This window comes from Chiloscyllium punctatum, chromosome 44 (assembly GCF_047496795.1).
Source record: "Chiloscyllium punctatum isolate Juve2018m chromosome 44, sChiPun1.3, whole genome shotgun sequence".
In the NCBI taxonomy this organism is placed as follows: domain Eukaryota; kingdom Metazoa; phylum Chordata; class Chondrichthyes; order Orectolobiformes; family Hemiscylliidae; genus Chiloscyllium; species Chiloscyllium punctatum.
Genome location: NC_092782.1, coordinates 26923094 through 26935722, shown reverse-complemented (window position 1 = coordinate 26935722; position 12629 = coordinate 26923094). Strand labels below are relative to the sequence as shown.

The 12629-nt window shown below is 41.3% G+C and overlaps 1 protein-coding gene across 6 annotated transcripts in view; it reads right to left on the bottom strand.

Moving 5' to 3' along the window:
• slc26a4 (solute carrier family 26 member 4) overlaps positions 1-12629 on the bottom strand; it is a 65825-nt gene that overhangs the window by 24056 nt on the left and 29140 nt on the right. For all 6 annotated transcript variants that reach the window (XM_072562516.1, XM_072562520.1, XM_072562519.1 and 3 more), the window contains 4 exons: positions 10927-11009; positions 10616-10763; positions 6674-6787; positions 4109-4186 (listed from right to left, as the gene is read on the bottom strand). In XM_072562516.1, coding sequence (XP_072418617.1) covers positions 4109-4186; positions 6674-6787; positions 10616-10763; positions 10927-11009 — 423 coding nt within the window. The remainder of the gene's footprint in view (positions 1-4108; positions 4187-6673; positions 6788-10615; positions 10764-10926; positions 11010-12629) is intronic.

The following is a 12629-nucleotide window of genomic DNA, read 5'->3' as shown; positions in this document are numbered from 1 at the left end:
CTACTAAACTCCAAAAGAGACAGGCCTAGTTGGTCTCGCCTTTCCTCATTAGGCAATCTACCCATTCCTGGAGTTCATTTTTAAGAATCCATTTTCAACGCAAAAAAAAAACACTATTGTAAAGTTGGTTCTTAGCAGCAGCCATTGCATATCACCAGATAAGTACTGAGCATTTCACTTGTGGAGATTGGTATGAGGTTAGGGAGTTTTGAGAAGATTTGTAGCTCAGGTTGAGGTTTTGGATGTAGGTTTGCTTGCTGAGGAAACCTCTACAGGAAACCAACACATACAGACCAAATATTGAACTACAGAAGCTGCAAATGAAGCTGCATCAGAACATTATTCCAATGAGCCAATACACACTGCAGCACGAACTATGCAGAGCAGAGAAAAATCACCTATACTGTGTATTCAAAAAGAATTGTGTACCCAATGAATACAGTCTGCCGATTTCTCAGCAACAAACCCAGACAAGCAGACAAAACACGTCCAGAAACCTTAGCCACTCTCCCCTATATCAAAGGCATCTCGGAAATGACTGCCAGACTACTCAGGTCCCTTGGCATCATGGTAGCCCACAAACCCATCAACACACTAAAACAGCAGCTAATGAACTTGAAAGACCCTATACAGACGAGCAAAACTAATGTCATTTACAAAATACCATACAAGAACTGTAACAAACACTACATTGTCCAAACAGGCAGAAAACTAGCTACCAGGATACATGAACACCAACTAGCCACAAAAAGACATGACCCTCTCTCACTTGTATCATCACATACGGATGAGGAAGGACACCACTTCAACTGGGACAACACATCCATCCTAGGCCACACCAAACAAAGACATGCACAAGAATTCCTAGAAGCATGGCATTCCAACAGGAACTCTATCAACAAACACATCAAGTTAGACCACATCTACCACCTTCTGAGAAGAGGAACAGGAAGTGATTTCACCACAGGAAATAACATCACTAACCCAAAGAAACCCAAACATATAAATAGAACGCAGGAATTTTCAGCATTGCTTCGCCTGAGGCCCACTGAAGATGTTACCTACTAAGGTAATGAAACGTCTGGAAATAAACCTTGCAGCTCATTGGTGTGAGGTGGTTGAGGGAATTACCTCATGAAGGATACAGCACAGGGGAAGAGAGAAGAGCAGCAAATGGAACTCACAGCAAAGGAGTCCTGGAATCCTGCCCCATCTTTCCTCTCTCTCTCTCACCACCACACACATCCATGGAAGGTCAGGATTTTATATTTGACACGAACCATCAATGGAAGAGATGAGAAAGTGAGGACTGCAGATACTGGAGAGTCAGAGTCAAAATGTGTGGTGCTGGAAAAGCACAGCACGTCAGGCAGCATCAGAGGAGCAGGAGAATTGTCGTTTCAGGCATAAGCCTGGATCATCAGAATCCCGAAACATCAATTTTCCTGCTCCTCGGTTGCTGCTTGATCTATGGAAGAGAGTCTGTGCAAGACCAAAGGCATTTTGTTCAATCCTATGTCCTTTCAGAATATTCTCGATGGTGTGTTGTAGAACTGCGAGTGTACAATTCGATAAAGAATGTAGAAAGTTACATTCTTCTATGAAAAGAGAGCAAATTTCCCAGCCTCTGAGATTTTATCAGAAGTCAGAGATCTAAAGCTGTGATTGCAAATGTTAAGGGGCGAGGCTTCAATGGACAGAGCTTTCCATTCCATACTGGAGTCTAAATCATCAGGTTGTGAGAAATGCCATAGCAGCTCCACATCTTTCAATGTGAATTTTTTTTTCCCTGTTCATTTTGAAGGATTCGTGCTAGCCAGATCATAGCGAAAGATATATGGACAGAAAAATATTGAGTGAGTGCAGTGCCAAACCCTGCCCACCCCATTTCATAAAGGCAGAGAACTGGATGAGAAATATAGGGCCTGAGTCATAGAAGATCACCACCTCATTTTACTTATCCCACTAAGACATCACTAAGAAAAGATGCTCTTACATAACAATTACTAATGCAAATTACTAAGAAAACACAAAGCAGGAAACAAAACATTCTTATACTTTCTTTCACTGTAATATCAAGTATTTGAGAAGGACATATTCAGCTTCAGATCATGTAGGGTAGTTTGTAATACAAAGCATGTTGCTCAGCAATCAAATGATACTCAATGTTAGGAGCATACATGCAGGGATGCAAGGGAAATTTTAGGTTAATTGTCAAGCTTTCCCGATTACAAAACACATTCAAACCATTTCTTTCTTCTGCTCGTCTGTTGCTGCTGCTCAATTCTATCCCTCTTGATTATATCTCGCTGATGACATTTCTGAAACAAGCAGTAATTGTGTAACGATTTTGGACATGTTGGCTAGTTACAGCTCATGAATGTCCAGTTTGTCCAAGTAGTGGAATAGCTGCTTAAGCATCCTGTTCAAGACACAAGCCTTTGGTCTGTTCCAGTTTGTCAAGAGGGTATTTAGTGAGGGCTGTCTCCTTGTCCCCCAGAAACCACTTGTTGAATCTGCCTGCTCCAATGGTGCTCTAGTCCATCACACCAAAGTGTAGGCAAATCCCAGTTAGATATTCACTGTCATGATTCAGATCTTGTGGTCAAAGATCATCTGGCAGTAACAGAATTGAACACTTTCCTCTCCACTTTCGCAAGAGAGTTGTGTGTGTGTATAATGATGAGCTTATCATGTCAGGGTCATTGCTATCCGATAATACATAAACAAGAGTAAACCATTCAGCCCTTCACTGTTTTTCACCATTCAGCAACAAAATGACTGACCTGCATCTTAACTACATTTGTCTGTCATGGTTCCATAATCCTTGACTAAACAAATACATCTGGCAAACTCTCAGTTTGGAACATGCAAAACTAACACCTCAATTTGATCATCAGTTAAGTCTTCTATATTAGAGGGAATACACATCTAGTCTATGCAACCTGTTCCTCATAATTCAGTCCTTTTAAAACCAACATCATTCTTGGGTATATTTGCCACACCCCTTCCATGGTGAACGTATCCTTGAAGTGCAATATCCAGAATGTAGTCCAAGCAGAGCTCGGAACAACTGGAACATAACTTCAACCTCTTTATATTCTCACCCTCTTGAGGTAAAGGCCAAATGCCAGGAATTTAGTTGGTGCTAACTATCAGTTAATGCTGTGGTCCCAGAAGCTGTTTTTTAAAGTTTAAAAGAATGAATAATAAGACCTGATTCCAGGTAAACAAAGCTTCTGCCAAATGTGCAATGCAGCAGAGCACTTTGGCAAAACATTCCAACGGGGTTACGAAAGGATCACACAGACATTCAATGCTGTGGTCATCTTCATAATTGCAACAGAGCAGTGCTTGTGGTGGACTTTGTCTGCAGCTTGGACAAAAAGCCAAAAGAAAAGCAAATGTTAGTGACCTGTGGGCGACAAAGTGGCTCAGTGGTTACCACTGCTGCCTTGTAGCGCCAGGGACCCGGATTTGATTCCCACTGTGGGTGACAGTCGGTGTGGAATCTGCACATTCTCCCTGTGTCTGTGTGGGTTTCCTCTGGTTGCATTAGTTTCTTCCCATGGTCCAAAGGTGTGCAGGTTAGGTAGACTGGCCATGCTAAATTGCCCCATTTTTGTCGAGAGATGTCCAGGCTAGGTGGATCAGCCATGGGAAATGCAAGGTTACAAGGATAGGGTAGGGGGCTAGGTCTCAGTGGGATGCTCTTTGGGAGGATCTGTCTGGACTCTACGCCAAATGGCCTGCTTCCACACTGTAGGGATTCTACGATTCAAAGTCATTCAAATGACTGCAATACCAATAGTGAATCACTATAGGCCACACTGTAGGAACAACATGAATTGGAATCAGGAGGGATTTGAGAAAATGGGTGGGGTGGGAATATGAGGATTGAATTAAGAAATGGCACTAAATATGCTTTCGGTCTCTCACAAGGTGTATTTGGAAATCACACTAATCTTAACAATGTTGAATTTATAGCTTCTGAAATTAGACCATCTGCCCAATTCAGAGAGATACACACCCAAAATATAGTAATGTCCCCTTTGCTGAATTAGCCTGATGGTTCGATACATGGCATGCTTTGAATTAATAACATTACCTTCTGCAGAGGTTCAAGTAGTTTTCCAACAATCAGGATGGCAATCATCACAATTACTGCCGTTAAAAGTCCAGCAATCTGCGAAAATATAAGCAAAGTTATCAATGCTAACAAATAAAATTTTTATTACAGTGCAATAGTTTAAAAAAAAGGTTTGTGATGTGATGCTACATTTAAGAACTTTTCCAATGTCTTCACAAGGTTCATTGCGTAGTCAATTAAAAATCACAAGGGATTTGATGGGAACAGTCAGGAAAGTTATTGAGCCCTTTCACTGAATCTGCACGATACAATACACACAACAGTTCAGCAGACAGCAGTCAAAGATGACTTTGACAGGCACTCCCATTCCCCTGCTGTTCCCCATAATCCTGCAAAGACTTTCTGCTTCAAGCACCTTAGCCACTTCTCCTTTGAGCGCTAAGTTATTTGCTTCCAGCATCTTTTCAGCCAATGCATTATACTCACTGCAGAAAATAATTTCTTCTCTCTTTTCCTCTGGCTCTTCTACAAACTACTGTTGACCCTGGTTACGAAGTGTTCTTCCAGTGGAAATAGTTTTCTCTTACCTACTCTATCGATATCTTTCATGTTTTTGAATGTATCTATCAATGCCCTAATGGAAAGCTACCTCAGCTTCTTAGAGTCACAGAATCCCTACAGCATGGAATGAAACTATTCAGCCCATCAACTCTGCACTGATCATCCCACCCAGACCCACCCCACTTACCCTATCCCTGTAAACCCCACATTTCCCATTGCAAACCCACCTAGCCTGCACATCCCTGAACAGTATGGGCAATTTAGCATGGCCAATACACCTAACTTGAACATCGTTGGACTGTGGGAGGAAACCACAGTACCCAGAGGAAACTTACACAGACTTGGGGAGAAAATGCAAACTCCACATAGACAGTTGGCGAGAGTGGAATCAAACCCAGGACCCTGAGCCATTGTACCTCTCTTCTCCTTTCATGTAAATGAAAGCCCTCATCTCAGATACCTTACTGATAAGTTTCCTTTCTTGCTCCAAGGCCATGTTATCCTTCTCCAAGTACACAGTGTCTAGAATTGGAACAATATTCCAGCTGGGTTCTAACCAGTGTTTTATAAAAAACTTAGCACAACATCTAACGCAAAAAGAAAGATACTGTAAATGCTGGAAAACAACAGATGCTGGAAGCACTCAGCAGGCTAGGCTGGACAGAAACATAGTTAACATTGCAGGTTGACAACCTTTCATCAATACTGAAGGAGAAGGATGGGCATGCCAAACTTCTAGGCCGGTAGAAAGGCGGGGAGGAAAGTCAAGGAGGAATAAAATAGGTCTTTGATAGGATAGAAGATGGGAGAGATCAACTAAATATTTCATGACACAAAAGCCAAAAAGTGTAGTAACAGATACAACAAATAAACAAAGATGGGTTCTGCAAGGCTGAAAAGCAATCATCTGAATCAAAATGAGGGGATAAAGAAAAAAAGAGAACAAGATGCTGGTAGGGGTTGTTCAATTGGGTCTATTGCCAAGACCAAAGATGAGGTGGTGTGATGTAGGCATAGATAGAAAGGTCAGAGTGGGAGAAAGGTGCAGAATTAAAATGATGTCTCCCACTTCCTCTTGCCTGTGCAAAGACTGAGTGCCACAAAGCAGTCACTGAAACAACATTTGGCCTCTTCAATGCAGAAGGCCACCATGTCATGCACATATTGATAGCAGTACAAATAAATCACCTGGATGTAGTCTTTGGGGCCTTAGATGGTGGGAAAGGAAGAGGCAAAAAAAATAGGTGCTAAGCTTCCAGCACTTGCACAGAAAAATGTCACAGGGAAGGCATGGACCATTAAGAGTGACTCAGGGTATCACAGAAGGAACAGCCTGTAGGAATGCTGAAAGGAAGGGCTGGAGGAAGAGGTTTCATGCTGGAGCTGGCAAAACAGTGGATGCTGTTTCATCAATTCAAACAGTTGTTGGGGGTAGAAGGTTGGACAAAGGGAAAGCTATCCAGGGAGAAAGGGGAAGGATGAGAGCAGAAGTGTGCAAAAATCAGACCAGGCACAATGGAGGCTACGTCATCCGTAGCGGTTGGGAATCCAGGTCAAGGAAACAAAGTGCTAATTTGGAAGGCATCGCCAGAACAGATCGAGAACCTGGAAGAAGGGAATGGAGTCTTTTTCAGTAGGTAGTGTGTGAAGAAATGTAGTCAAGGTAGCTGTGGGAGTCTATGGGCTTTGAATACAGTATTTAATTTATTACATCACTATGAATATTGTTTACATCCAAGCAACTGCCACTCCTCTTTACACTACTTCCTCAACCAATTTCATACCCATGCTCCCGATACTCCTTTAATTTCATGCCATTCAATTTTGCTAACAGGTGTAGAATATGGTTTATTATCAAATGGCTTCTGTAAAGCTTCTTGTGTTTGCTACGTTTGTTCTTTATTTATTCCATCATGTGGTGAACTGGCCTAACAAGTCACTGAGTTGCAAGAGTGACACAACATGGCCATGAGATTTGGTGACTGAGCATAAACACACATGTAATCTTTGTTCATTCTTTACCTGAGTTTTGCCGCCAGTGCTTTCCTGTACTGCTGTACGGGACAGAGCAGTGCCTGCCAAAAAGCTTGAGAAACAGCCACCAAAAATATTCGAAATTCCGAGAGCAATGAATTCCTGGAAGATTGCACAATTGTATAAATACCCATGCAAATGATTGTTAACAGCAAGTGAACTATCATATAATTTGCTACTTTGATACAACTCAGTGACATTTTGAGTTCAATTAAGCAGATTTTTCTTCTATGAATGTAGATTGTCAATTTACTGTTCAGTTATATTCAATTTGGAATATTTAAAAATAATTCTTTAACTCAGTCACTTTCACATCTGTAGCACTCAAGGAGGTATGGACAGATTCTAATCTCTGTTGTTATACCTGGTATATCCTTTCATGAGATCCATGAGAAAACACATACGTTTTGGACCAACAGGAAGAAAGAAAATAATAACTGCATAAATAAGGTGGACTGCTTTACTTGGAAGATACTGTCAATAAAAAAGATTTCCAAAATTGGAGGTGTACTCAACAATACTGCAGGTCAAATCTCTGCCAAGATGCTCCAGAGACTGGAGGGTCGAGGAGGTAATAAGCAGAATGGACAAAGAAGAAATAGCAGATATACAGAGGAGCCTTGGTTATCCAAACGAGATGGGTGGGGAGTATTTTGTCACATAATCAAATGCTGGGTAACCCAGTTTAGCCAAGCATTGGGACGTTGTGATCTTCCGGATAATGGAGGTTCGTCTGTAGTATATTTGGATTTCCAAAACGAGTATAATAAAGAGTGCCATCTGTAATGCTACTTCACAAGAAACAGCCCATGGTCTTGGGTATGGAGAGAGGATTAGATTTTTAAAAAAAATTATCCACAGGATAAGGGCCAAGCCAGCATTTAATGCCGAGAGGGCAGCTAAGAATCAACCACATTACTGTGGGTCTGGAGTCACATGTATGCCAGGCTGGGCAAGGATGGCAGATTCCTTCCCTAAAAGAACATTAGTGAACCAGGCGGGTTTTTCCGATAATTGGAAATGGATTCACAGTCATCATTAGACTCTTACTTCATCTGCTGTGGCAGGATTCGAACCTGGGTCCCCAGAATATTACCTAAGTCAACAGTATAGTGATAATACCACTAGGCCATTGCCTCCCCTTACTAGATAACTATTAGCAAACAGAATTGGCATAAAAGGAGGCAGGATATCTGCCTGTAACTAGGAAGTGCCTAGTGGTGGGTGAAATTATTTATAACATATATTAATGACTTGTATGACAGAAGTAAATGTATTATTGCCAAATTAGCACGTGACAAGGGAAAGCAAATAATGAAGATGACACAGAGTCTGCAGAGGATTGCAGATAAGTTAAATAAATGGGTAAAAACTCAGCAACAGAACATAACATGGGAAAACGGGAGGATATGCGCTTTGGCAGTAAGAATAGAAGAGCTGAATATTATTTAAAATAATTCAGCAGAAAACTGCAGCATAAAAGGGATTGGGAATCCTTGTTCATGAATCACAAAAAAACTAAATGTCCAAATTCAGTAGGTAATAGGGAAGGCAAATGGACTGGAATTCCCTTCCTAATGGTATTGTGGCTGTATCTACACCAAATGATAGCAGCAGTTTAAGAAAGCACCTCACCACCACCTTTTGAACACCAGTTATAGTTGGGCAATAAATGCTGAACCATGGCTGAATAGGCCGGGGCTGTTTCCCCCTGAAGCGTCAGAGGTTGAGGGGTGACCTTATAGAGATTTATAAAATCGTGAGAGGGGCTTGGATAGAGAGAATGGCTATGTTCCTTGTCCTAGGGTAGGGGAGTCCAAAACTACACAGCATAGGTTTGAAGTGAGGGGGGAAAGATTTAAAAGGGACCAGGAGGGGCAACCTTTTCACACAGAGGGTGGTGCGTGTATAGAATGTTTCCATGTTCTCTTGGCCTTGGCCATGACTCTTGGCCTTTACTTCGAAAGGAATGGAGGACAGAAATACAAGATCTTGTTAAATCTATACAAAATCCTAGTCAGACGACTGAATACTGTTTTGGTCCCCCTATCTAAAAAAGGGGAGATATACTGGCACTGGAGACAATCCAAACAAGCCTTACAAGGTTCATTCTGGGTATGGAGGGATTTTCTTTTGTGGAGAGGCTGAGTAGGTTGGACTTGTACTCACTGGAGTTTAGAATAATGAAAGGATACCTTATTGAAATACAAGATTCTTAGGGGCTTGATAAGTAAATGCAGAGAGGCTGCTTCCCTTTATGAAAATGTCTAGGACCAGAGGGATTAATCTCAGATTAAAAGGAGTCATCCATTTAAGATAGGGGAGGATCTTTTTCCACCTCTCAGAAGGTAGTCAATCCGAATTTTTTTCTTTAAAATAAAAAAAAAGACATAGCTATTGAGGCTAGATCATTGACTAAATTCAAGCTGAGATGGCAGGTTGGAAATCAGTCAAAGAATAAAGGATTGTGAGGATAAAGATGAATTGAGGATTATCAGATTAGTCATGAAACACGGAATGGCAGAGCAGACCTGACACCCTGAGTGGCCTAACTTCCGCTCCGACATCTTATGGTTTGCAAAATCTGCAAGGAACCCAAAACAAATGAACACATGTAGTTTAACTTGTACCTCCCCCCCAGGTGGTTACTGCAGCGAGCAATTGCAAGACAATAATGCTGGCACCAAGGAGGGTGGATACAGGCTTCTATTGTCATTTCACTTGCGATTCCAGGACAAGATCTTGCCAGGTGACAACCAGGTATTGCAAATGATCCAAGTCTGGAAAACTGAATATCATTGTCTCAGCAAAAGACAGTGCGAACTGGGAGTGCTCTTGGGCCACTTCCATCCTAGTCTCAAAAGCACAACTGGCTCCAAAATTTATGTTAACTTGAACAATCCCAAAATAACAACTCCTTAAAATATGACTGTAAGTTATGTTAACAGATCAATATTTCTCAGCTAAAACAACTAATACACCTGTGGCATTTTCACTAAGTCCCTGCTGGGTTATTGCAAAACCAAAATGTATAGTTTCATCTCAAAACTAACACTGTCCTCTAAATGAATTTATGATTGTCACTCAAGCCTATGTTTTCATTTGAAAATATAAATGGCTAGAACAACATGAGGAAGCTGATATGTCACTTGTTCCACAACCTATATGTAAACAGACAGGATAAACAACATCCCTAACAGTTGGCCTTGTTTCAAACTCTTGCTAAGTTTTACTGAATATCGCAATATAGCAGGAGTTACTTGTCTTAATGTGACAGGTAGCTCTCAAACTACTGAATGGAACAATGTTGACTTCCAAACTTTGTCAGGCAGGACATTGTTTCATATTCCATCCAACTCCAGTAATGTAAGAATTAACAACAATTATAATAGAAATCAAATTTTGATTACTAAACTTTACTCAAAAATAAAAAGAGAAAGATGGATACGTCGGTGAAGCTCAAGCTTTAAGAACAAGCACCCAAATACAAAAAACAGCAGAATCTTGCTTACTAACGACAGATTACATGTTAGCAATGCAAGCTACAGCTATTTTAATTTCAAATATAACTCAGAGCTTTCCTTGTATCTTGTGACGCCACACTTTGTTTGCTGTTTCCATGGCTAATCCTCCCTGGAACAGGTCAGCAGAGGCCATAGTGTGAGCAGCACCAAACCACACCATGGATGACTAGGCAGGATTGCTTCCCACTCTCACTACCTTCAATAGGTATATTGGGAGGATTCACAGGTGAATAATCATGTTTTATGGCCACATTGTGAATGCACATTCCATGGTTAGACACGGAGTATTATCAAACCCACAGCTGCTGGCTCAGAGGCAGGGATATTACCCACTGCACCACAGAGTCTCCCTAACAATAACTGAGGCACCAAAAGCAAAGTGACACTACATCCAATTTTCTCTTACCTGGTTCCCATCAATGGGATAGTCATGTTTGGTGCCAAATACTTTAGCAACTGAAACAGCCACAGCATATCCTACTATAGCAATGGAAAAAGCTGATGCACCCACTTCACCAAAGATGCTCACATCTGGGGATACTGGTGGTAAAAATCTGTTCACAAGAGCAAAATGAAAAAATATTCAAACACTTCTGTACTCAATCTGACAAAAGCTCTCTCATTAGCAATAAAGAATACAAACAGCAAATTTAAACTGCAATCCAAAAATTGCGACATTTTAAAAAAGGATCCGATATTCAAATGTAATCTTCTTACCCTGTTGGAATGTTGTTAATAATTCCAGCATTGTACTTCTGTTTCAAGTTAGCACCATAGGAGATGCCTGTAGCTATAATAGTCTGGAACAAGCAAACATACATGTTCAAAAATCAACCAGGTTTATATATTGTGACTTCTCCCAGTATGTTCACCAATCATGTTCTAACTTTAACCTATGCTAGATCAAGATCTCAATTCCTAGGGTCGTACTTTACCAGTCACCTCGAGACAGGATGGGAATCAGGAGGATGATAAAGTGACATGGTGGAAGGCACCAGGAGGAGAGCCCAATGTACTCTCACTGACCTAGAATATTACCACAGGCAGGAACGACAACAGTACAGCTGGCTACTGACCAGAGATAGACAGTTAGTTAATTGTAATTTAACTAGTAAGCTTACAGGAGGATTATTTTGTGACCTTGCAAATATTTATTTTGGCTCTGGAACTACCTTCTGCCGTGTAGTGAACAGTGGCATATTCCCAGGGGACCTTTCTTTCTGTAGACTGTATAAGCTACAGAGGAACCACTGCACAATGTCTGTTCTCTTGGCCCCAAGAGGCTTGAAAGTCACGAATGTCTCAGAGAACCATCAGCTGCTCTGAGTGGAGAGAAATAACTGAAAAAAGTCAAGGTTGAGAAAGCAGAGCTACTGGAGAGTTCAATCCCTCCAAAAGCCAAGCATGGCACATAAGAGAGGTTTTTCGTGTAAACGCGATGCCCCTCAATAGACAGATGATCTGGTTTCCCTTGCAGCCATTACAGCAGCCACCATTAGCAGTGTTGCTTCCAAAGCTACATAGCGTCTAACTGAGTTGGCAGCCTGCCATCCTTTATTAGATAGTGATCCCAGTGACAGGCCCTTCAGTGGCAGTTAAGAATTGGCTCCATGGTTTCACCATCCACCTGCAGAGACCTAAGATCACCTTTGCACCAGGCAACAGCAGAATCCGTGGCCATTATTTGATTTTTTTTCAAAATGGCCTTGGCTCTTCATGTCAGTTTCATGATAAACATGCATCTTGCTGAAAAACATTGCTCATGGTAATTATACCAAGATTGGTTTCCCTACCAGTGCTGACTCATTACTGGGTTATCACTGGGTAGATATTTGATTAGCAGAAGGGCAGTGGTCACCTGCACAACTGTAGCCACATGAAAGACAGTCACCTGCCTCTCCCGATATATATATGGTCAATTCTGCAATTTAAAAAAATTCCTGTATTCGGGGTCCCAGGCTACTTTTCCATCTTGAAGCATTCCCTCCCTCCTACACATCCTCTGACCTGCATAACAGTCTCCTATTTTACATCAGTTACTTATCGACAGGGAAACAGGATTCCCAGTTTTTGGGATGTCATGCCCTGACTATACAACTGGCTTAATGAGTGGATTTTGTTGCAGAAACCGTAACCAGCAATAACTAGGACCAGTCGTTTTCCCAAACAAATTTCATTGGGCTGACCTTAGGGTTACAGTAGCAATCTGACAAAATGTCAGAGGAGGTTTTGACACTACAGTTAAAATGTTTATCATTCCCTCTGCACAAAAATCCAATTGTAACTGATGATTCACAGTCAAGAGTGCTCAAGTTTCTGAGCTATGCATTTCTTCATGACTCCCAAGAATCCAGTTCTGTCGTCTTTTAAGCTAAAGTTAGCAAGAACTAAAACGATGTGCCCTTCCTTGATGTTAATAT